The 25,844-nt window shown below is 39.3% G+C and overlaps 3 protein-coding genes across 3 annotated transcripts; all 3 read left to right on the plus strand.

Moving 5' to 3' along the window:
• The first annotated feature begins 6,276 nt into the window (after positions 1 to 6,276).
• LOC133251809 (olfactory receptor 7A5-like) lies at positions 6,277 to 7,228 on the plus strand. The gene is made up of 2 exons (XM_061424596.1): positions 6,277 to 6,878; positions 6,934 to 7,228. The coding sequence occupies exons 1-2, from the start codon at positions 6,277 to 6,279 to the stop codon at positions 7,226 to 7,228; spliced, it is 897 nt and encodes a 298-aa protein (XP_061280580.1).
• A 6,106-nt stretch (positions 7,229 to 13,334) lies between these two features.
• Positions 13,335 to 14,756, plus strand: LOC133251810 (olfactory receptor 7A17-like). The gene is made up of 3 exons (XM_061424597.1): positions 13,335 to 13,689; positions 13,975 to 14,169; positions 14,704 to 14,756. The coding sequence occupies exons 1-3, from the start codon at positions 13,335 to 13,337 to the stop codon at positions 14,754 to 14,756; spliced, it is 603 nt and encodes a 200-aa protein (XP_061280581.1).
• Positions 14,757 to 15,079: 323 nt separating this feature from the next.
• On the plus strand, positions 15,080 to 24,418 carry LOC133251812 (olfactory receptor-like protein OLF4). Its single transcript, XM_061424598.1, has 2 exons — positions 15,080 to 15,106; positions 23,567 to 24,418. Exons 1-2 carry the CDS (start codon positions 15,080 to 15,082, stop codon positions 24,416 to 24,418), a joined length of 879 nt encoding a protein of 292 aa, XP_061280582.1.
• The last annotated feature ends 1,426 nt before the right edge of the window (positions 24,419 to 25,844 follow it).

Here is a 25,844-nt window from a genome sequence, read left to right on the forward strand (position 1 = left end):
ACTCAGACTCATGTCCATCGAGTCCGTGATGCCATCCAGCCATCTCATCCTCTGTCATCTCCTTTTCATCCTGCCCCCAATCCCTCCAAGCATCAGAATCTTTTCCAAAGAGTCAACACTTCGCATGAGGTGGCTAAGGTACTGGAGTTTCAGCTTTAGCATCATTCCTTCCAAAGAACACCCAGGGCTGATCTCCTTCAGAATGGACTTGTTGGATCTCCTTGCAGTCCAATGGACTCTCAAGAGTCTTCTCCAACACCACAGTTCAAACCAATACAATATTGTAAAGTAAAAAATAACAATAATAAAAAATTAACTAATTAATTAATTAATTTTAAAAAAGGATCAATTCGTCAGCACTCAGCTTTCGTCACAGTCCAACTTTCACATCCATACATGACCACTGGAAAAACCATAGCCTTGACTAGATGAACCTTTGTTGGCAAAGTAATGTCTTTGCTTTTGAATATGCTATCTAGGTTGGTCATAACTTTCCTTCCAAGGAGAAGCATCTTTTAATTTCATGGCTGCAGTCACCATATGCAGTGATTTTGGAGACCCCGAAAATAAAGTCTGACAGTTTCCACTGTTTCCCCATCTATTTCCCATGAAGTGATGGCACCAGATGCCACCATCTTAGTTTTCTGAATGTAGAGCTTTAAGCCAACCTTTTCACTCTCCTCTTTCACTTTCATCAAGAGGCTCTTTAGTTCTTCACTTTCTGCCATACGGGTGGTGTCATCTGCATATCTGAGGTTATTGATCTTTCTCCCGGCAATCTTGATTCCAGCTTGTGCTTTTTCCAGCCCAGCGTTTCTCATGATGCACTCTGCATGTAAGTTAAATAAGCAGGGTGACAATATACAGCCTTGAAGTACTCCTTTTCCTATTTGGAACCAGTCTCTTATTCCATGTCCAGTTCTAACTGTTGCTTCCTGACCTGCATATAGGTTTCACAAGAGGCAGGTCAGGTGGTCTGCTAGTCCCATCTCTTTCAGAATTTTCCACTGTTTATTGTGATTCACACAGTCAAAGGCTTTGGCATAGTCAAAAACACAGAAATAGATGTTTTTCTAGAACTCTCTTGCTTTTCCGATGATCCAGCAGATGTTGGCAATTTGATCTCTGGTTCCTCTGCCTTTTCTAAAACCAGCTTGAACATCAGGAAGTTCATGAGTCACGTATTGCTGAAGCCTGGCTTGGAGAATTTTGAGCATTACTTTACTACCGTGTGAGATGAGTTCAATTGTGCAGTAGTTTGAGCATTCTTTGGCATTGCCTTTATTTGGGATTGGAATGAAAACTGATCTTTTCCAGTCCTGTGGCCACTGCTGAGTTTTCCAAATTTGCTGGCATATTGAATGCAGCACTTTCACAACATCATCTTTCAGGATTTGAAATAGCTCAACTGGAATTCCATCACCTCCACTAGCTTTGTTCGTAGTGATGCTTTCTGAGGCTCACTGGACTTCATATTCCAGGATGTCTGGCTCTAGATGAGTGATCACACCATCATGATTATCTGTGTCATGAAGATCTTTTTTGTACAGTTCTTCTGTGTATTCTTGCCACCTCTTCTTAATATCTTCTGCTTCTGTTAGGTCCATACCATTTCTATCCTTTATTGAGCCCATCTTTGCAAGAAATGTTCCCTTGGTATCTCTAATTTTCTGGAAGAGATCTCTAGTCTTTCCCATTCTTTTGTTTTCCTCTATTTGTTTGCATTGATCACTGAAGAAGGCTTTCTTATCTCTTCTTGCTATTCTTTGGAACTCTGCATTCAGATGCTTATATCTTTCCTTTTCTTCTTTGCTTTTCGCTTTTCTTCTTTTCACAGCTATTTTTAAAGCCTCCCCAGACAGCCATTTTGCTTTGTTGCATTTCTTTTCCATGGGGACAGTCTTGATCCCTGTCTCCTGGTCAATGTCTTGAACCTCCATCCATAGTTCATCAGCACTGTATCTATCAGATCTAGTCCCTTAAATCTATTTCTCACTTCCACTGTATAATCATAAGGAATTTGATTTAGATCATACCTGAAAGGTCTAATGGTTTTCCCTACTTTCCTCAATTTAAGTCTGAATTTGGCAATAAGGAGCTCATGATCTGAGCCACAGTCAGCTCCCGGTCTTGTTTTCACTGACTGTATAGAGCTTCTCCATCTTTGGTTGCAAAGAGTACAATCAGTCTGATTTCCGTATTGACCATCTGGTGATATCCATGTGTAGATGGACATCTTCTTCTCTTGTGTTGTTGGAAGAGGGTGTTTGCTATGACCAGTGTGTTCTCTTGGCAAAACTGTATTAGCCTTTGCCCTGCTTCATTCCATATTCCAGGGCCAAATTTGCCTGTTACTCCAGGTGTTTCTTGACTTCCTACTTTTGCATTCCAGTCCCCTATAATGAAGACATCTTTTTGGGGTGTTATTTCTAAAAGGTCTTGTAGGTCTTCATAGAACAGTTCAACTTCAGCTTCTTCAGCGTTACTGGTTGGGGCATAGCCTTGGATTACTGTCATACTGAATGGTTTGCCTTGGAAAGAACAGAGATCATTCTGTCATTTTTGAGATTGCATCCAAGTACTGCATTTTGGACTCTTTTGTTAACCATGATGGCTACTCCATTTCTTCTGAGAGATTCCTGCCTGCAGTGGTAGATATAATGGTCATCTGAGTTTAATTCACCCATTCCAGTCTATTTTAGTTCACTGATTCCTAGAATGTTGACGTTCACTCTTGCCATCTCCTGTTTGACCCCTTCCAATTTGCCTTGATTCATGGACCTAACATTCCAGGTTCCTATGCAATATTGCTCTTTACAGCATCAGACCTTGCTTCTATCACCAGTCACATCCACAGCTGGGTATTGTTTTTGCTTTGGCTCCATCCCTTCATTCTTTCTGGAGTTATTTTTCCACTGATCTCCAGTATCATATTGGGCACCTACTCACCTAGGGAGTTCCTCTTTCAGTATATCATTTTGCCTTTTCATACTGTTCATGGGGCTCTCAAGGCAAGAATACTGAAGTGGTTTGCCATTCCCTTCTCCAGTGGACCACATTCTGTCAGACCTCTCGACCATGACCCACCCGTCTTAGGTGGCCCCACATGGCATCCCTTAGTTTCATTGAGTTCGACAAGGCTGTGGTCCTAGTGTGATTAGATTGACTAGTTTTCTGTGATTATGGTTTCATTGTGTCTGTAACGATGTCCTCTTGCAACACCTACCGTCTTATTTTGGTTTCTCTTACCTTGGACGTGGGGTATCTCTTCTTGGCTGTTCCAGCAAAGTGCAGCTGCTGCTCCTTACCTTGAACGAGGGATATCTCCTCACCTCCGCCCCTCCTGACCTTGAACGTGGAGTAGCTCCTCTAGGCCCTCCTGAGCCCATGGAGCCACCGCTCGTGGACATGGGGTTGCTCCTCTCAGCCATCGCCCCTCACCTTGGGCGTGGGGTAGCTCCTCTTGGCCGCTGCCCCTGACCTCGGACATGGGGTAGCTCCTCTCGGCTGCCTCCCCTGACCTCTGATGTGGGGTAGCTCCTCTCAGCCATGCTTATGTGCCATCACAGCCACCCACACTTATTCCTAGTGCAATATTGCATATGAACCTGTAATGTTAGGTCCATGAATCAAAGTAAATTGGAAGTGATTAAACAGGAGATGACAAGAGTGAACATCAACATTTTAGGGATCAGTGAGCTAATATGAATGGGAATGGGTGAATTTAATTCAGATGACCATTATATCTACTACTGTGGCAAACAGATGGGGAAACAATGGAATCAGTGAGAAACTTTATTTTGAGGGGCTCCAAAATCACTGAAGATGGTGACTGCATCCATGAAATTAAAAGATACTTGCTCCTTGGAAGAAAATTATGATAATCCTAGGCAGAATATTAAAAAGCAGAGACATTACTTTGCCGACAAAGGTCCATCTAGTCAAAGCTATGGTTTTTCCAGTAGTCATGTATGGTTGTGAGTTGGACTACACAGAAAGCTGGGCTCTGAAGAATTGATACTTTTGAACTATGGTGTTAGAGAAGACTCTTGAGAGTTCTTGGACTGCAATGAGATTCAACCAGTCCATCCTAAAGGAAATCAATCCAGAATAATCATTGGAAGGACTGATGCTGAAGCTGAAACTCCAATTCTTTGGCCGCCTGATGAGAAGAACTGACTATTGGAAAAGACCCTGATGGTGGGAAAGATTGAAGGCAAGAGGAAAAGGGGACTACAGAGGATGAGATGGTTGGATGGCATCACTCACTCAATGGACATGAGTTTGAGTAAGCTCTGGGAGTTGGTGATGGACAGGGAAGCTTGGCATACTGCAGTCCATGTGGTCCCAAAGAATAGTACACAACTGAGCGACTGAACGGACAGTGGGCAAGAATCCTTTAAAAGCAATGGAGTAGCCCTTATAGTGAACAAAGAGTCTGAAATGCAGTATTTGGGTACAATCTCAAAACAGCACAATGATCTCTGTTCATTTTCAAGGCAAACCATTCAGTATCAGAGTAACCCAAGTCTAAGCCCCACCCACTAATGCCGAAGAAACTGAAGTTGAATGATTCTATGAAGACACTCAAGACTTTCTAGAAATAACATCAAAAAAAGATGTCCTTCTCATCATAGGGAACTGGAATGCAAAAGTAGATAATCAAGAGATACCTGGAGTAACAGATAAGTTTGACCCTGGAGTACAAAATGAAGCAGAGCAAAGGATAACCGAGTTTTGCCAAGAGAATTCACTGGTCACAGCAACACCCTCTTCCAACAACACAAGAGATTACTCTACACATGGACATCACCAGATGGTCAATACTGAAATCAGATTGATTACATTCTTTGCAACTGAAGATGAAGAAGCTCTATATAATCAGCAAAACAACTTTGGGAGCTGACTGTGTCTTAGATCATGAACTCCTTATTGACAAATTCAGACAACTGGAAGAAAGTAGGGAAACCTACCAGGCCATTCAGGTAAGACCTAAATCAAGTCCCTTACAATTATAAAGTGGTGAATGTGACAAAGACTCAAGGAATTAAATCTGATAGACAGAGTGCCCAAAGAACTATGGACTGAGGTGCATAACATTATACAGGAGACAGTGATCAAAACCATCCCCAAGGAAAAGAAATGCAAAAAGACAAAATGGTTGTCTGAGGAGGCCTTACAAATAGCTGAGGTTTTTATACTTATTTAAATATAAGACAGAAAATGGTCACACTTTAATGAAGCACCAAGTTCACATGTCCCAGGCAGGCTCACCAACTGGACTATGAATGTTATTTCTTTACTCTTTAGGATAAAGATAATTTGATCGACAGCTTTATTTCTAGAGGTTTTTTTTTTTTTTCTTCTTAATTTTGGTGGTTAGGAATGAGAAGGTGCTACCTTGGTGGCTTAGACAGTAAGTAAAGACTTTGCCTGCAATGCAGGAGACCTGGGTTTGATCCCTGGGTTGGGAAGATCCATTGGAGAAGGCAGTGGCAGCACATACCAGTATTCTTCCTGGAGAATCCCATGGACAGAGGAGCCTGGTGGGTTACAGCCCATGGGGTCACAAAGAGTTGGACACAGCTGAGTGTCTAACACTTTCACTTTCTTTCAGGGATGAGAAGAGCCTGGGTATATTGTGCCCCTAACAGGAGAAAATATGCTCTGTGTTGTGTGTGTGTTGTGGCTGATGCACAGTTCTGAGTGTTGACTACTTGAACCCATATACAGTAAAGTGACTGGTAAAAGACAGAAAACAGAATGTTAACCAACATATGAAGATAAGGAGAAGCCCTGTGACTAGGATCCTTGCCTTGAAATCAAAATTAATGTTGAGCAAAGAAAAGAATTTGACAAAGGGACTCCTTGTGCCCTGAAGTTCCAGTTGTGGTAAGGAGTCCACTCTCTGACACTATCTGTCATCACTCTCCCTGTGCTCTTTGCTCACCACACTGGAAATATATTGAGCCTGGAATGTCTGAAATGAGAACCTTCCTCAGATCCTTTGCACTGACTCTTTTCCCTGCAGGGCACACACTTCCCCAGATAACTCTTTGTTTGCCAACTTTTTTCCCTTAAGGTTTATATACAAATATACCCTAGTTTTTCAGTCTTCCTGAACTTCCAATGAAAATAGCAAAACCACCCACTCTCTCTTATGTTTACTTTTGCTTGACAAACAATTGTAATTACAGCATTTTCAACATTTTACTGATGTCCATTTATATAAAAATTAATCATAGTATTTTAAAATTTTAGTCTTTACCACCACACATGAAACCAGGCAATGATACTCAATTTTCAGGATTTCTCCTTCTGGGATTATCAAAGGAACCAGAACTGCAGCCCGTCATATTTGGGCTTTTCCTCTCCATGTACCTGATCACTGTGCTTGGAAACCTGCTTATCATTCTGGCTGTCAGCTCAGACTCTAACCTCCACATACTCATGTGCTTCTTTCTCTCCAACCTGTCCTTTGTAGACATATGTTTCACCTCCACCACCATTCCAAAGATGCTGTGGAACATCCAGACCCAGAGCAAAGGTATCACCTATGAAGGCTACATCACCCAGATGTATTTTTCCATACTCTTTGGACAAATTTCTACTGGCTTTGGTGGCCTATGTCCACTTCTTCACCATCTGTCACCCCCTGCGCTACAATATCATCCCGAGTCCCCAGCTCTGGGGACTGCTGATGCTGGTGTCCTGGATCTCGAGTGTCCTAAATTCCTTGTCATAAAGCTTAATGATGTTGTGATTGTCCTCTGTACAGACATGGAAATACCCCACTTTTTCTGTGATCTAAATCAGATGTTCAAACTTGTCTGTTCTGACACTTTTCTTAAAGATGCTGTGTTTTATTTTTCAACTGGGTGCTGGCTGTGGACCCCTTGCTGGTATCCTTTACTCTTATTCTTCTATATGTAGAATCTCATCAGCTCAGGGGAAGAATAAAACATTTTCCACCGGTGCTTCTCACCTCTCAGTTGTCTTCTTGCTTTATTCTTCTGTCCTAGGAGTGTACCTTAGCTCTGCTGCTATACAGCTCACCCTCAAGTGCAATAGCCTCAGTGACTACACTGTGGTCACACCCATGCTGAATCCCTTCATCCACAGTCTGAGGAATGAAGACATTAATGGGAGCTCTGAAGAGATTATATGGGATGGCAGGTATAAAAGGACCAATCATTCTGGAGGTGAAGAAGTGTCCTTGATTGCATGACTCAAAACTTCAGAACACAAAATTGTGATTCTTTGAGCACTGTGGAATATAATTTGTTTCCAATTATTTCCTGGGATTTCTATTTCTTTGAATTCAACCTTTGTATACAATTTCAACAATTCAATTTATTAATCTTTCTGCTCTGTCTGGATACAGACAGCTTTTCTTTGGGGCCATTTTCATATATTCCCAAAGTTTTCTGTACTTTGTATCAGATATATTTGTAAATTAACATATATTTCATGGAGAGACTTAGATTTTTAAAAAATATTTTCTTCTCAAAAGACTTATACTGTCCCACACAATTGTCCTTAGTTTCCATGAAAGAGCTATCATGAGTTGTTATACTGATATGAATAAAACTATACTTGGCATCTAAGATCATTTATGCAATGCCTTTGTAGGGGGAAAGATGAAACCACAGTTTCACTTTGGTATTGTCACTCTGCTTTACATTATTATTTTAACTGCTCTTCCTGGTAATGTGAACTCTCTCATGAACCCAATTTCAGTATCTATCTACTGATATGATGCTGTTGCCTAAGAATGCCTGGGGGGCGTTGCCCAGGCCCATAATGTTTGTGATTTTGATCTGAACAAATGTTTTGACTAAACCAGCACTTATGTTGTTGTTTCAAATGAAACACAACTGATATTACCTTATGTTAGTTTCCAGTGTACAACATAATGGTTTGATCATTTGTGTATATCACAAACTAATCACCACAATAAATCAAGTTAGCTTTCATCATGATGTTGTTGTTTTCATTTGCTAAGTCGTGTATGACTTTGTGATGACATGGACTATATAGCACACCAGGTTTCTCTGTTCTCCACTACATCCCAGAATTTGCTCAGATTCATGTCTATTGAGCTGGTGGTGCTACCTAAACATTTCATCCTCTACAACTTCCTTCTCCTTTTGCTTTCAATCTTTCCCAGCATCAGGGTTTTTCCCAGTGAATCAGCTCTTCACATCAGGTGGCCAAGGTATTGAAGCTTCAGCTTCAGCAACAGTCCTTCCAGTGAATATTCAGGATTGATTTCCTGTAAGATTGACTGCTTTGTTCTTCTTGTTGTCCAAAGAACTCTCAGGAGTCTTCTACGGCACCACAATCTGAAAGCATAATGCTTTCTTTATGGTTCAACTCTCACATCATTACATGACTACTGGAAAACCCATAGCTTTGACAACATGGACCTTTGTCAACCAAGTGATGTCTGTGCTTTTTAAAATGTTTGTCTGGGGAGGGAAGTGGGAGGGGGTTCAGGATGGGGAACACGTGTACACCCGTGGCAGATGCATGTTGATGTATGGCAAAACAAATACAATATTGTAAAGTAAAAATAATAATAATAATAATAATAATAATAAACTAAAAAAATAAATAAAATGCTTGTCTCAATTTGTCACAGCTTTTCTTCCAAGGAGCAAGCATCTTTTAATTTCATGGCCTCAGTCACCATCCACAGTGATTTTGGAGCCCAAGTAAATAGAATCTGTCACTACTTCTACTCAGATTATAACTGGGAGATCACTAACCCCTATGAACCCCATTTCTACAATGGAAAACCGAGTTCATAATAGTACTACGTCACAGAATGAAGTTTTCCAAAAATAAATCATACAATCTCTAGGAGATGCTAAGATCTAAATACACCTCTTACAACTAACAAACACTTTCTAATGAGGAACAAAATAACCAGTCTTGTGCTGGAAGTATGAAATGTGTAACTGTTTTGGCAGTATTGTCATAAATCCAAGCAGTGTACTGTCCAAGGTTTTATATTAAAGTGACACTGTTAACTCACTTCTTAAAGATGATGATAGGATTTTAGGGGCTGTGACCCACTACAGTTGGTGCTTGATTAGGGCCCTAATCAAGACAGAATACCAATCTTGGATTCTAGATAAAGATGGATTCATGGTTGGGATAAGTTGTTGGGAAACTTAAGGTTTATTCCTCTGGGTAGATACGACAGTTCATGTAAAGAGTAATAAATGTTGAATGCATCTGATTTGTAACATTGTCTCCTAAACATAGAAAATGAGCAGGAAAAATTTTTTATCTGTCCAGACCAGTGTCCCTCAGGGAAATCAGTTATTAGAGGTGGTGGAAACAAGACAGAAACATGGTAATGAGTAGACCCAGGGAGCTGTAAATATCTCCTCTGCTGCATCCCTCAGCCTGTGCATCCTTGGTCTGGACAGGACTCAGTTGTTGTTTTTGGAGACATAACTGACTTAGGGGACTGATGCTTGACTGCATCTCACTGTCTTGTCTGGGAACAGAGCTCCTATTTCCATCATCAACCACTCAAGAGGAATTTGGACATCTCTGTTGAGACCTTCCTCTCAGAGACTCGCCCAGGTGAGTCAAGAACCAGATAAATACTGCAGAGTGTCAAAGGGAATAACAATCAAGAACATTCACCCGAGTTCACCTGAGAGCCAGTCCAGGCTAACCCAGAGGCAAGATCACTGAGGTTGTTTGTGTGCTTGATTAATAATATATTAATTTTTTATTCCAAAAATAGAAGTGAAAATTGAACTAACAATTCAAGGTCAAGGTTGACCATTAAAAGATGAACATGAAAGCCCAATGAGAAGAGGGAATAGGAGGTATAAAGTCCTTCCAGTAAAAGTAGAATCTAAGTTTAAGGAGTTTGCAATTAACTGGAGTAGAGACAAAGGGTATTAGCTGTGGAAGGATGTACAGAGATGCAAGGATTTTTGCATTTTTTTTTAATATGGAGCATATTTGACTATGATGAGAAGTATCCAGATTAAGGAATGCCTCCACATATTTTCTTGAAACAGCAGTTCATGAGATATATATTTCACAGCATTTCTCCTCTCAATGTAGAAAATAAAACACATTATCATGTGAAAAATGGTGTAGTAATGAGCTTCATCTGTAGTTATTTCCTGTAAGAGTGAATACATTTGTAGATTAGCTAACCAATCACTTTCTCTGTTGAAAATATAGAGACATGACTAATCAGGACCTTTCCTTTTTTAATTTATTTTTTTAAAATTTATTTACTTATTTTAATTGGAGGATAGTTACATTATAACACTGTGATGGCTTTTGCAATGCATTAATATGCATTGACCATAGGTATACATGTGTCTCCCCAGCTGACACCCCCTCACACCTCCCTCCCCACCCCATCCCTCTAGGTGAATCCAGCATGTTTTATTACTGTTTTATATTTTATTCTTTCAAACAATTAAATTTTTTCATCAAGCTTGCTGCTTGCCTTTTACTTATTTTCTGTATATACAAAACAATGTATATATAACATGTGAGAATTTATAAATTTTGTGTGGTAAAATCAGTGTCAATTCATCTTATTGCTTTTCACTTTTTGCAATTCATCTCTATTGCTTAAAAAAAAAAAGTTTAACTGAAGGAATAGAGTTGTCATTTAAATATTCTTTACTTGGAAAACCCTTGCTTTAAATAGAAATGAAAATGTTCTTCTGTATATTAGGTGCTAATAAATCATGATTTTAATGCATTTCCAACTACCTTTCCTATCTCTTATCTGTTATTGTTTAATTTATTCTATTTTGATCAGATCTATCTATGAGAGTTGCACATATTCAGCCACTACTATTTGGAAGGCATTCTCCTTTGCATTTAACCAAAGACAACTTTGTATTCCATACCTGAATTTGAGTCCATATGTCCCCATGGAAGAGGAAATTATAACTTAGGTACTGCTTCCTCCCCACATTAAAAAAGACTTTCTGTCATATTCTTTCATTTCCAAATCTAAAATTGAATTAGTAACACACTTGATATCATTAAATTGTAATTTTGTATATCATTTCTTTGAGAAGTCATTTCTAGATTTTCCTTAAATTTTGTTTCCTATAGGCATTTTTTAAAGGTATCTTTTATTGAGATGTAATCAACATATGTTATATTATATTAGTTTCAGGTTTATACATAATGATTCAATATTTATATATATTGTGAAATGGTTTCCAAAATGAGTCTATTTAATACAAATCACCAAGTGTACTTTCAAATATGCAATGCAGTATTATTAACTATTGTCACAATACTGTGTATTATAGCCCCATGACTTATTTATCTTATAACTGGAAGTGTGTACGTTTGACCCCTTTCATCTAGTTTACCCTCTCCCACTCCCTGCTCCTGCCTCTGGCAGCCACAATCTGTTCTCTCTGTCTATGAGCTTGGCTTTTGGCTTTCGGCTTTGTTTTTTTTTTTTTTTTTTGATTCCACATATAAGCAAGATGTCACAAGTGTGTGTTTGTCTCTGTCTGACTTATTTCACTTATCATAAAAGCCTGCATGGCAATGAAGACCCAGGACAGCCAAAATAAATAAATAAATAATTTAAAAAAAAAATAAAGAAATAAAACAAAACAAGATATAAATCTGTAATAGGCAGAGTATAACCAGTATTTTGTAATACTTTTAAATGGAGTATAATCTATAAACATATCAAATCACTATGTTGTACACCTGAAACTAATAAAGAGTTTAGATCAACTATATACCAGTTCTTAGGAAAAGAATGAAATCTTGCCATTAGCAACAACATGGTTGGAACTTGAAGCCATTATGATAAGTGAGATAAGTCATATAGGCTTTTTAAAATATGGAGTTTCCTAAAGCACTGAAGAAAATTTATGACCAACCTAGATAGCATGTTGAAAAGCAGAGACATTACTTTGCCAACAAAGGTCCGTCTAGTCAAGGCTATGGTTTTTCCAGTGGTCATGTATGGATGTGAGAGTTGGGTTGTGAAGAAAGCTGAACTCCAAAGAATTGATGCTTTTGAACTGTGGTGTTGGAGAAGACTCTTGAGAGTCCTTTGGACTGCAAGGAGATCCAACCAGTCCATTCTGAAGGAGATCAGCCCTGGGATTTCTTTGGAAGGAGTGATGCTAAAGCTGAAACTCCAGTACTTTGGCCACCTCATGCGAAGAGTTGACTCACTGGAAAAGACTCTGATGCTGGGAGGGATTGGGGGCAGGAAGAGAAGGGGACAACAGAGGATGAGATGGCTGGATGGCATCACTGACTCGATGGACGTGAGTCTCAGTGAACTCCGGGAATTGGTGATGGACAGGGAGGCCTGGTGTGCTGCGATTCATCGGGTCGCAAAGAGTCGGACATGACTGAGTGACTGAACTGAACTGACTGAAAGCACTAAAGACACATGTGGGCTTCATGATTTGAAGGTTCAGCAGTAACACGGAGGCTACATAATTTTTCAACCTTCTCTGACAATATCTCTCCTCACTAATCCTCCTGCTCATTTTCTCTCACCAGATTGGCTTCCTTTTATCAACTTGGTCATCTTAAGCAAGCATTCTCCTCAGGGCCTGTGCACTAGTTGCTCCCTTGTAAGGACACCCTTCCCCAAGTCTGTTCATGACAGTCACCCTTCTTTGAAGTCTGTTCAAATAACATCTTGTTTGCAGTTCTTGTCTAAACAGGCCTAAAATAGTATTTCCTTTTCAGCCTTGCTTTTATGCCAGCTTTCTTTTCTTTTTATTTTATGAGTCTCTTTTTAAGAGACCCATAAGCATAAGACATGTTATATATACATTTAAATTTCTATGTAACTTTTTATTTGTTTATATTCTCTCTGCACAACCAGATTTTATGAGCTTTTGTTTTCCAACACCCTAACTCCCTGCATAGATAGTACCTCGAATATTGTCACAGTTCAATTTATATTCCTCAAGTGTATGAAAGAATTTCTCATTAAAATTGTAGTAAATACATGTTATGTAAAATACATAACATGTTGGGGGAAACTGACCATGAGACAACTTTGCTAACTAGAGATGACACAGGAGATTCCTTCAAGGGCACAAAATCCATGAACAAAATGCTGAAAGCAATTATTGATGGCAAAATATAAATGGTAGCATTTCTACCACATGAGTAATGATGCTTCTTTTGTGAAAATAAATCATGCTATTTCCCTATTTTTATATAGTCACCATCAACACATGGCAATAAGAAACCTAACAGGAGTTTCACAATTTCTTCTTCTGGGAGTCTCAGAGGAATTAAAATTGCAACACTTCATATTTGGTCTTTTCCTCTCCATGTACCTGATCACTGTATTTGGAAACTTGCTCATCATCCTGGCCGTCAGCTCAGACTCCCACCTGCACACCCCCATGTACTTCTTCCTCTCCAACCTGTCCTTTGTAGACATCTGCTTCACCTCAACCACCATCCCAAAGATGCTGTGGAATATCCAGACACAGAGAAAAGTCATAACCTATGAAGGCTGCATCACCCAGATGTATTTTTTCACACTCTTTGCAGGACTGGACATCTTGCTTCTAACAGTGATGGCCTATGATCGCTTCATGGCCATCTGCCACCCCCTGCACTACACGGTCATCATGAACCCCCAGGTCTGTGAACTGTTGGTGCTGGTGTCCTGGGTCATCAGTGTCCTGCATTCCTTGTTAGAAAGCTTAAGTTTGTTGAGACTGTCATTCTGTACCTTCTTAGAAATCCCCCACTTTTTCTGTGAACTCAATCAGATGATCCAACTTGCCAGTTCTGACACCTTTCTCAATAATGTGGTGATGTATTCTGGAGCTGTGTTCCTGGCTGGGGGTTCCTTCACGTGTATTCTTCACTCTTACTCTAGGATAGTTTCTTCCATAGGCAGAATCTCATCATCTCAGGGGAAGTATAAAGCATTTTCCACCTGTGCGTCTCACCTCTCAGTTGTCTCCTTATTTTATTGTACAGGTTTAGGAGTGTACCTCAGCTCTGCTGGTACCCACAGCTTCCACTCAAGTGCAACAGCCTCGGTGATGTACACTGTGGTCACATCCATGCTGAACCCCTTCATCTATAGTCTGAGAAATAAAGACTTAAAGAAGGGTCTGAAAAAACTCTTTAGAAAGATAATCATAAAAGGTCCTATTGGCATAGGTCTTAAGAAGTGCTTAGCCGCTCAGTCATGTCCAACTCTTTGTGACCTTTTAGACTGTAACCCATCAGGCTCTGTCCATAGGATTTCCCAGGCAAGTATACTAGAGTGGGTTGCAATGCCCTCCTCTAGGGGGTCTCCCTGAACCAGGAATCGAACCCATATCTCCTATGTCTCCTGAATTGCGGGTGGATTCTTTACTCGCTCAGCCATCAGGGAAGCCCAATAGATCTGAATTCTCCTGGCTTATAACCTGATCTCTTGAGAACAGAGAATCAGCAGGAAAAATTTCTTTCTGTCCAGACCAAGTTCTATAGGGAATTCATGTGCTTACAGGCCATTGTAAAATGAGAGAAATGTACATAATGTGCAGACAGAGAGAGCTGTAAATATCTCCTCTGCTGTGGTCCCTGAGCTTGTACAACTTGGGTGTGGATGAGACACAGTTGTTGCTTTTGGAGTCCTAAGTCTGGCTCAAGTTTCGATAGTTTAACCCTTCCTGCTGTCTCATCTGCACACAGAGCTTCAGTCTCCATCATCAACCATCCAGGAAGGGATTCAGACTTCTGCCTAGAGAACTACCTCTCAGAGTTCCCATGCTGGTGAGTCCAAGAACCCAAAAGACACTGCAGGAACAGGTCATAGAGAATGAAAATCAAGAATATTTGCCTGAGGACACTTGAAAAATATTTCAGTCTATCCCAGAGTCCAAAGAACATTGTGGTGGTTTGCTTGTTTGATTGAAATATCAAAGTATTTTTTAGATGCTAAAAAGAGAACTCAGTAAGGCAATGCTCAATGATGACAATTAAATGACAGGAAATAAAGCCCAATTACAAAAGGGAAGAGAGACATAAAGGGCTTCCAGGCAGAATATAATAGAATGTATATCCAAGTATGTTACTAATTCACTGGAAGAAAGAGGTAAGGTGTTAACTGGAGGGACATAAAATGAAGTGAAGGCATTTTTTTTGAACTTTCAATATAGGGCATATTTGACTATATTTCCTTATTGATGAGAAAGGTCCACACCAAAGAAGGCCTGCAAACACATCCTTGCAACAGCAGTTGCAAGAGACATGTATTTCACAGCATTTTTTATGGGGAAAACAAAGGAAGGAAAATAATTAATTTGCATAAAGAGGAATGCTAATGAACTTGAATTATTTATTCCATTACTTGTGATGCTTGAATATGTAAGTGGATTTGATAACTATTTACTTTCTGTATCTCAAATTATCTTTGTGACTCCTTTCCTTGGTAGAATAGAACTGGAGAATTTCTATTCTTGTTTATAATTGCTGCTGCTGCTTCATCTTGTCCGACTCTGTGCAACCCCATAGATGGCAGCCCACCAGGCTCCCCCATCCCTGGGATTCTCCAGGCAAGAGTACTGGAGTGGGTTGCCATTGCCTTCTCTGTGTTTATAATTATGATCTTTCAAATAAACAGTTGGAGGTTACCACTACCCCCTCATACTGGTTGTTTGTCATTTTGTTCTTTATTTATGTATAGATGTGTTTGAGGGGAATTGTGAATATATATGAATTTGGTGTGGTCAAATTTCTCAATTAATCATATTGTATATTCTCCATTGCCTTCTATTTATTTATTTATTGGCGTATAGTTGTTTTACCACGTTGTGTTAGTTTTTGTAGTGCTATGAAGTGAATCAGCTGTATGTATACATACATCCCCTCCCTCTTGGGCCTCCCTTCCATCCCCCATCCCATCTATCTAGGTCATCATGGAGCACCGAGCTGAGCTCCCTGTGTGGCACAGTAGGTCCTCACTAGCTATCTGTTTTACACATGGCAGTGCACCTGCGTCAGTCCCAATCTCCAAATTCATCCCCCTTCTCCCCCCTAGCTGTGTCCATATGTCTTTTCCCGACGTCTGTGTCTCTATTCCCGCCCAACAAAAAGGTTCCTCAGTGCCATTTTTCTAGATTCCATGTACATGCATCATTATATATTTGTTTTTATTAAAAAAATTTTTTTTCTGAAAGAAACTGAGCTGTCAGTTTAATATTCTCCACTTGCCGATCATTGTTTTAGACAAAAATGAAGTTGAAAGTTCTGTATCCTTTGTGCTAATAAATCACCTATTACAGTTTTTCCAACATGCATTTACATCTCTGCTATTTCTAATTGCTCCTTTATTTATTTATTTTTGGCCACCCTACATGGCATATGGGATCTTTGTTCCCTGACCAGGGATGGAACTTGTGCCCCCTGCAATGGAAGTGCTAATTCTTAACCACTGGACCACCAGGGAAATGCCTAATTGCTCCTTTTGATTAGACCTATGTTTAAAAGTTGCTTCACATCAAACCATCATTTGGAAGGCATTCTTGTTTATCATTTGACTAATGTTCACTATACCTTCTGTGAAATTTGAAAGTGAAGTCATTCAGTCATGCCAGACTCTTTGTGACCCCATGGACTCCTCTGTCCATGGAATTCTCCAGGCAAGAATACTGGGGTGGGTTGCCATTCCCTTCTCCAGGAGATCTTCCTGACCCAGGAACTGAACCCAGGTCTCCTGAATTGCAGGCAGATTCTTTTCTATCTGAGCCACCAGGGTACACTGAAATCCACAACTATTCATATAAGGTGAAATTATAACTTAAATACTGCTTTTCCCCTACATTTAAAAAGTCAGTCTGTTTCATTCTTTTTTTCCAAGTCATTGGCAACTTAACTTTATATTAATGATCCATGTTGATTTTGTTAAATTGTTACTATTTCACATTTTTATATAGCATAGATTTTCATTCCATTTTGTTACATACAGTTGTTTTAAAACTACTCTACTTGACCTAGTCTCACTCAAGTTAATATTTCTTTTGCCATAAATTCTTAGATTATTTTAAAACTTCTCTTTCTGTATTATGCATGAAGTCTTAACTACCAGACTGCTAGGGTAGTTCCCAAAAATTAACATCTTGTTTGTACTGTCCACTTTGGATATATTCTTGACTATGGTAATTGTTAAAGATGTTTGTCAGCCTGAAAGCATTTAAATTCCTAATGGAAAAAAATCTTACTCATTATTGAAATAAAAATTGATTTAAAGTGAAAAAAGAATATTTTTAGTTTAACTATTAATAGCTATCTTCAGATTGTTTATCAGAGACTGCTTCTTTACTGCTACTAGCACATTTGGGGGTAATTATTCTTACCCCAAAATCTGAAAGGCCTTTAAGTTTATCCCAGAACAATGGTATGAAAAATATTTTTTGTTGTTCTCTTAAACTATATACTGAGTTCAAGCAAAGATTTTTATGCTTGGTCATGATTTTGATTTGCCTGGTATTATTATTATGTACCCACATATTATATGTCCATTTTTCTATCAATATCAATATTTCAAATAATTTTTACAAAAGATTGTTTTTGAACTGACTTTAACTACATGCTTTTGGTCATAAATTAAAAAAATTCTCTCTAGTTAAAAATGTCTATCATCTTACTTCTGAGTATCTTGACTTATTTATCAGGATTTTGCTCATGCAAAAACTTTATAGGTATATTGCAAGATGTTTATCTATGAAGTGTCTGTTACACTTACGCTGAGGTCATAATCTTTCTAATTTTTTGCAAGATGTTTTGGGGTAGGAAACTACAGACTCGGTAAAATAAATAGACATTTGTGTTTAATTTTATCAACAATTCACTTCTTCCAAATAAAATGAAATACAACCTTACCACATATTAAATGTCCATAAATAGAAACCTAAGTCCTAATGTATCCAACAAATAACTGAGAATGTGCTATATACCAGATCATTCTAGGAGGATTATGTTTTATGTTATTTGATATCTAGGTCATTGTCAACTTAATTAATCCATTTTTATATCATGAGTCAGAAAGTCACTCAATCATGTTGACTTTTTGCGACCTATGGACTATGCATACAGTCTATGGCATTCTCCATGCCAGAATACTGGAGTGGGTAGCCGTTCCCTTCTCCAAGGGATCTTCCTAACTCAGTAATCAAATCCAGGTCTCCCGCATTGCAGGTGGATTCTTTACCAGTTGAACCACAAGGCAAACCCATAAGTTATTGCTATTATATTTCTTATACAATTAGTTTTGAATGCTCCATTCAATTTTGTTTGCTAAAATTGTCTTGAAACCATACTATTTAACCTGGTTTCATTCTCCTTTCCCCAACTTTTCATTTTTTTAAATTCATTTTTGTACAAGCACATATATATTCACACATGGTTAAAATACAAAGTTGAACATAACAGGTGACGTCTCTGTCTGCTTGGAGTCTGTGTTCATTGAGAAGATGAGTACAATGAAAGAAATGTATGAATAACATAATGTCTCAGGTAACTAATATGAAGAATGTTACTCAGAAGGTTGGAATCATCATGACATGTATATCTTATGTGTATGGACCTTGGAAGTCACTGATGGTTGGGCAAACTAGGACCAAAGTGTGCATACAAGAATTAACAGAAAAAGGATGAAAACCCAAGGATAGCAAAGAGAAGGGGCCACATACGAAAAGAGAGAAAGAGGACTGCCTAGTCTGCTATCAGACCACATAAAAACAATTAAACAAAAAAATATAAAACAGGCACAGGAAAAACAGGTTTTGCTGCCTCATCTTAAAGATGGGCTTTCCAGGTGGCACTAGTGGTAAAGAACCTGCCTGCCAATGCAGGAGACATGAGTTGTGGGTTAGATCCCTGGGGCAGGAAGATCCCCTGGAGGAGGAAATGGCAAGACCCTCCAGTATTCTTTTTTGTTGTTGTTGTTTTTCACTTTTCTTTTCTTTTTTTTTTAACTTTACAATATTGTATTGGTTTTGCCATATATCAACATGAATCCGCCACAGGTACACATGTGTTCCCCATCCTGAACCCTCCTCCCTCCTCCCTCCCTGTACCATCCCTCTGGGTCATCCCAGTGCACCAACCCCAAGTATCCAGTATCGTGCATTGAACCTGGACTGGCGACTTGTTTCATATATGATATTATACATGTTTCAATGCCATTCTCCCAAATCATCCCACCCTGTCTCTCTCCCACAGAGTCCAAAAGACTGTCTGGAGAATCCCATGCACAGAGGAGCCTAGAGGGTTACAGTCCATGGGTTTGCAAAGAGTCAACATGACTAAAGTCACTAAGCACAGGATACCACACTAAAAGTGGCCAACATTCATTTTACATTATGTATTGTACTTTATATACATCCTTTTACAAGCGTTGTTTTTTTGCCTTTACTCATTTTTATCTTGAGTGGTATAATCTGCAAACGTTTTATAGCATAGACATGACTACTTTATCTTTTGGGTAAGTGTATTCTTTTTTTTTTTTTTTTTATCATTTTTCATGTGCATCAAGGGAGTATTCAGTTCAGTTGCTCAGTCATGTCTGACTTTGCAAGCCCATGAACCACAGCATACCAGGCCTCCCTTTCTATCACCAACTCTCGGAGTCCACCCAAACCCATGTCCATTGAGTGGATGATGCCATCCAACCATCTCATCCTCTGTCGTCCCATTCTCCTCCTGCCCTCAATCTTTCCCAGAACCAGGGTCTTTTCAAATGAATCAGCTCTTCGCATCAGGTGGCCAAAGTACTGGAGTTTCAGCTTCAACATCAGTCCTTCCAATGAACACCCAGGACTGATCTCCTTTAGGATGGATCTCCTTGCAGTCCAAGGGACTCTCAAGAGTCTTCTCCAATACCACAGTTCAAAAGCATTAATTTTTCAGCGCTCATATTTCTTCACAGTCCAACTCTCACATCCATACATGACCACTGGAAAAACAATAGCTTTGACTAGATGGACCTTGGTTGGCAAAGTAAGTCTCTGCTTCTGAATATGCTGTGTAGGCTGGTCATAATTTCCTTCCAAAGAGTAAGCGTTTTTTAATTTCATGGCTGCAATCACCATCTGTAGTGATTTTGGAGCCCAGAAAAATAAATTCAGCCACTGTTTCCACTGTTGCCCCATCTATTTGCCATGAAGTGATGGGAGCAGATGCCATGATATTCGTTTTCTGAATGTTGAGCTTTAAGCCAACTTTTCTCTCTCTTCTTTCACTTTCATCAAGAGGCTTTTTAGTTCCTCTTCACTTTCTGCCATAAGGGTGGTGTCATCTGCCTATCTGATTTATTGATATTTCTCCCGGCAATCTTGATTCCAACCTGTGCTTCTTCCAGCCTAGCGTTTCTTATGATGTACTCTGCAAAGAAGTTCAACAAGCAGGGTGACAATATACAGCCTTGACGAACTCCTTTTCCTATTTGGAACCAGTCTGTTGTTCCATGTCCAGTTCTAACTGTAGCTTCCTGACATTTATATAGGTTTCTCAAGAGGTGGGTCAGGTGGTCTTTTATTCCCATCTCTTTCAGAATTTTCCACAGTTTATTGTGATCCACACAGTCAAAGGCTTTGGCATAGTCAATGAAGCAGAAATTGATGCTTTTCTGGAAATCTCTTGCTTTTTCGATTTATCCAGCAAATGTTGGCAATTTGATCTCTGGTTCCTCTTCCTTTTCTAAAACCAGCTTGAACATCTGGAAGTTCATGGTTCACGTATTGCTGAAGCCTGGCTTGGAGACTTTTGAGCTTTACTTTAGTAGCGTGTGACATGAGTGCAATTATGTGGTAGTTGGAGCATTCTTTGGCATTGCCTTTCTTTGGGATTGAAATGAAAACTGACCTTTTCCAGTCCTGTGGCCACTGCTGAGTTTTCCACATTTGCTGGCATATTTAGTGTAGCACTTTCACAACATCATCTTTCAGGATTTGAAATACCTCAACTGGAATTCCATCACCTCCACTAGCTTTGTTCGTAGTGATTTTTCCTAAGGCCCACTTGACTTCACATTCCAGGATGTCTGGCTCTAGGTGAGTGATCACACCATCGTGATTATCTTGGCCGTGAAGATCTATTTTGTACAGTTCTGTGTATTCTCACCACCTCTTCTTAATATCTTCTACTTTTGTTATGTCCATACCATTTCTGTCCTTTATTGAGCCCATCTTTGCATTAAATTTTCCCTTGGTATCTCTAATTTTCTTGAAGAGATCTCTAGTCTTTCCCATTCTGTTGTTTTCCTCTATTTCTTTACATTGATCGCTGAGGAAGGCTTTCTTATCTGTTCTTGCTATTCTTTGGAACTCTGCATTCAGATGCTTATATCTTTCCTTTTCTCCTTTGCTCTTCACTTCTCTTCTTTTCACAGCTATTTTTAAGGCCTGCCCAGACAGCCATTTTGCTTTTTTTTTTTCTTTTTTTAATTCTCAAGGGAGTATAGAAGCACAAGAAATGTCACCAGAACCAAAGAAGGTTTTCTTTACCACAATCTGTCAGGGACCATTTGAGTTTATTAGATTTTTCTTTTCTCTTATGTCCAGTTCCTGTCTCTCTCCTTTGATACATACACACATCATTTTTCAGTTTTATTTATTTATTTTTGCCTGTGCTGGGTCTTCATTGATGTGTGGGCTTTTCTCTAGTTGGGCAAGCAGGGGCACTTTCTAGATGCACTGTGCAGACTTCTCATTGTGGTGGTTTCTGTTTGGGGGAGCACGGGCTTTAGGGCACTCTGGCTCAGTAGTTGTGATGCATGGGCTTAGTTATCTGGCAGTATGTGGAATCTTCCTGGACAAGGGATTGAACCTGTGACCCCTGCATTGACAGCCAGATTCTTAACCATTGAACCACTAAGGAGGAAGTCTCTCTCTCTCTCTCTCTCTCTCCATATATATATATATATATATATATATATATATATATACACATATATTTGAGAATGAAAATCATATATATATGTGTGTGTATACACACACACACACAAGCATATAGCATCACAGACTCAATGGACATGAATGCAAGAAAACTCTAGGAGATAGTGAAGGACAGGGAAGTCTGATGTCCTACAGTCCATGGAAAGAATCATACATGACTTATCGACTGAACAAAAACATGAGTTTATGTAATACATTTTTCAACATAAGTTTAATACAAAAAATAAACTGGCTATACCAAAACAGAGCTCCAAGTTTATTGGTTCTGTGTTCAGTTGTTTCAGTTGGGTCTGACTCTTTGCAAGCCTATGGACTATAACCCACCAGGCTCTTCTGTCCATGGGATTCTCCAGTTAAGAATACTGGAGTGGGTTGCCATGCCCTTCTCCAAAGGATCTTCCCGACCCAGGGATCAAACTTGGGTCTCTTGTGTCCCCTGCATTGCAGGCAGATTCTTTACCCGTAGAGCTATCTCGGAATGTTGGAAAATTTACAAACTGGAATTTCCGGATGCCATTTCTAGATAATTTTCTATGATCATCTTGAGTTATATCAACATCTAACTTAATAAGGGTCGTTAGGGATGAAAAAGACATGGAAGTTACACAATATAGGAAAGAAGATTCTACTGTGTGTGTGTGTTTTCATGCCCTGTGAAGTGTGTGAAGTCCTCCAAGCAAGAGTACTGAGCACATATATTCCAAGGTGAATTTTATAACAGAGTTCTAAACTCAACTGACAGAAAGGATTCATTAGTACTTACAAGCCAACTTTGCAGCAATTTCCTAAGGTTCTAAAAATACATAATGTATATAAGGGACTCCTTGATATTTGATGTTTCAGCAGCAGCAGGGAGGCCACCTTGCTCCTCAGCACCCTATGACATCATCTCTCCTCACTTTCCCCCCTGCCCATTACCTTTCCCATACCACACATCTTAAAGAAGTACCTCTCTTTGCACTGCTGTTCTCCCTGCCTGGCACACATTTCATCTGATATGTTGATGGAAATGTCACCTTGTTTTTCAAGTTTTCAAGCCTTAGCATGAACATCCATAAAAATAGCACCCCTTCTTTACTCATTCTCTTATACCTGCTTTCATTTTCCTCATAGCATTTGTCATGGTCTGAGAAGATATACATACCTTTTTTTTTTTTTTTTAAATTCTCTGGATATTTCTCTGTAGATGGATAGTAAGAGTTTTTATTTTTAAGCTCCCCATACTCATTGACTAGACAGCACCTGGAACATTGTCAGCGCACAATTTAAATGCCCTGAAAAAATGAAAAAAATTCTCCTTAAATATGAGAAATATTTGACTTGCCAGGGAAAATGCTGAAAGTTGAACAAGCTTGCTAATTAAAGATGATGTAAGAAATTCCACCAAGGGGACTGAATTCATAAACAAATTTTTGAAATTAATATTTTGATAGGTAATTATAAATGGCAGCCCTTCAACAATGTGAGTAATATCTGATTGTGTAAAAATCAGTCATGTTATTTTCCCCTTTTCTCATAGTTACCTTCAGCCCATGGTACCAAGGAACCTAACACATGTTTCAGAATTTCTTCTGGGATTTTCAGAAGAACCAGAACTGTAGCCCCTCATATTTGGAGCTTTCCTCTCCATGTACCTGATCACTGTGTTTGGAAACCTGCTCATCATCCTGGCCGTCAGCTCAGACCCCCACCTTCACACCCCCATGTACTTCCTCCTCTCCAACCTATCCTTTGTAGACATCTGTATCACCTCCACCATCACCCCAAAGATGCTGTGTAACACCCAGACACAGAGCCACATTATAACCTATGAAGGCTGCATGATTCAGATGTATTTTTTCATGCTGTTTGCAGGGTTGGATGACTTCCTTCTGACTGTGATGGCTTACGACCGCTTTGTGGCCATCTGCCACCCCCTTCACTACACAGTCATCATGAACCCACAACACTGTGGAATTCTGGTTTTGGTTAGCTGGATCATTAGTGTCCTACATTCCTTGATAGAAACCTTAATGGTATTGACACTGTCCTTCTGCAGAAAGGTGGAAATCCCTCACTATTTCTGTGAACTCAAGCAGTTGATTCAACTTGCGTGTTCTAACAACTTTCTTAATGAACTGGTGATGAATTTTGCAGCTGGGCTTCTGGGTGGTGTTCCACTTGCTGCTATCCTTTACACTTACTGCAAGATAGCTTCCTCAATATGTAGAATCTCATCAGCTCAGGGGAAGTATAAAGCATTCTCCACCTGTGCATCTCACCTCTCAGTCGTCTCCTTATTTTACTGTACATGCTTAGGAGTGTATCTTAGCTCTGCTGCTCCTCACAACCCACACTCAAGTGCAACAGCCTCAGTGATTTACACCGTGGTCACACCCATGCTGAACCCCTTCATCTACAGTCTGAGGAACAGAGACATTAAGAGAGCCCTGAGAGCATTCTTTCAAATGTGAGCTATAAAAAAACGTAATTCACCTGGGCTGAAGAAAGGCCTCAGAATCATAAATTGCCAGGCTTTGATCAGGCTGTGGAAGTTGAACTTGCTCTTTCAATTTATTTCCTGAATTTTTCCTTTTTTTGACTTCAGCTTCTCCATATGATTTATGTACTTTAGTTAAGGCTTGTGATATCTCTCATAATTCAAACATTTTTTTCACTTTATGGTTTTCCCACTTTCTCAGATTTATTCTTACCCTTGGATCTGGATAATTTGGGAATTAATCCTTTTTTCATATAACTAGGTGAATTTCTTAAAATTGCCTGCATGCTAAGTCACTGTAGTCAAGTCCAACTGTTTGTGACCCTATGGACTATAGCCTGCCAGGATCCTCTGTCCATGGGATTCTCCAGGCAAGAATACTGGAGTGGATTGCTGTGTCTTCCTCCACGGGATCTTCCTGACCCAGGGATCTAACCTGCATCTCTTATGTCTTACCTGCAGGTTCTTTACCACTAGCGCCACCTGAGAAATCCTTCTTAAAATAATTTATTCTCTGATCATCTGTTTTACATATGGTAATATGCATGTTTCAATGGGGAGGGAGGTAGGAAGGGGTTCAGGATGGGGGTACATATTGCGCCTGTGGCTGATTCATGTTGATGTATGGCAAAACCATCACAATTTCATAAAGTAATTATCCTCCAACTAAAATTAATTTATTAAAAAAGAAAAAAAAATTTGTTCTCAAATAAAACATATAGCATCAATCACTTTTTTGTTGTTTGTATAAAGAATAGTCATGACTTGTAGTTCTGCTATGAAAAAAAACTACTCTAAGCATTTATGTCTGTTCATGTATTTGTAAAGATTAAAGTCTCAGACAACAGATTTGATTTTTGTTTGTATCATTTCTTTGTATATAACTACCTTAACGCTTTTTCTGATATTCTAGACTTTTAAAATTTAGTGTCATTTGTAACGTGCAATTTAATTTTTTTCTCCTCTTTAAGTTCCTATTATCTTGCTCACATACGTACCATGTGTGTGCATGCATGCTCAGTTGCTTCATTTGTGTCCGACTCTTTGTGACTCTGGACTGTAATCTGCCAGGCTCCTCTGTCCATGGAATTTTCCAGGCAAGAATACTAGAGTGGGTTTCTATGCCTTCCTCCAGGGGATCTTCCCAACCCAGGGATTGAACCTGTGTTTCCTGGGTCTCTGGCATTGCAAGCAGATTCTTTACCCACTGAACCACCTGGGAAGCCCTATACCTACCATAGTTAATGGCAAAAATAGATGAACAAATGCATGTATCCATGTGGTATCCCCAAGGCAATGCACTTTTGGAACTTTTTTCCTGATTTTTAAATCTGAAGTAGAGTTGATTCACAATGTCTTATTTATTTCAGGTGCATAACACACTGATTCAGTATTTTTAC

This window comes from Bos javanicus, chromosome 7, assembly GCF_032452875.1.
Source record: "Bos javanicus breed banteng chromosome 7, ARS-OSU_banteng_1.0, whole genome shotgun sequence".
NCBI lineage: Eukaryota > Metazoa > Chordata > Mammalia > Artiodactyla > Bovidae > Bos > Bos javanicus.

Coding starts and splice junctions, on each gene's coding strand:
- LOC133251812 (XM_061424598.1), top strand. CDS start 15,080: ATGTTACTAATTCACTGGAAGAAAGAG. Junction 15,107..23,566: donor TAATTCACTGGAAGAAAGAG/GTAAGGTGTTAA, acceptor CCAGAACTGTAG/CCCCTCATATTTGGAGCTTT.
- LOC133251810 (XM_061424597.1), top strand. CDS start 13,335: ATGTACCTGATCACTGTATTTGGAAACTTGCTCATCATCCTGGCCGTC. Junction 13,690..13,974: donor GCTGGTGTCCTGGGTCATCA/GTGTCCTGCATT, acceptor CTCACCTCTCAG/TTGTCTCCTTATTTTATTGT. Junction 14,170..14,703: donor TAGAAAGATAATCATAAAAG/GTCCTATTGGCA, acceptor ATCTGCACACAG/AGCTTCAGTCTCCATCATCA.
- LOC133251809 (XM_061424596.1), top strand. CDS start 6,277: ATGAAACCAGGCAATGATACTCAATTTTCAGGATTTCTCCTTCTGGGA. Junction 6,879..6,933: donor GTGTTTTATTTTTCAACTGG/GTGCTGGCTGTG, acceptor TTCTATATGTAG/AATCTCATCAGCTCAGGGGA.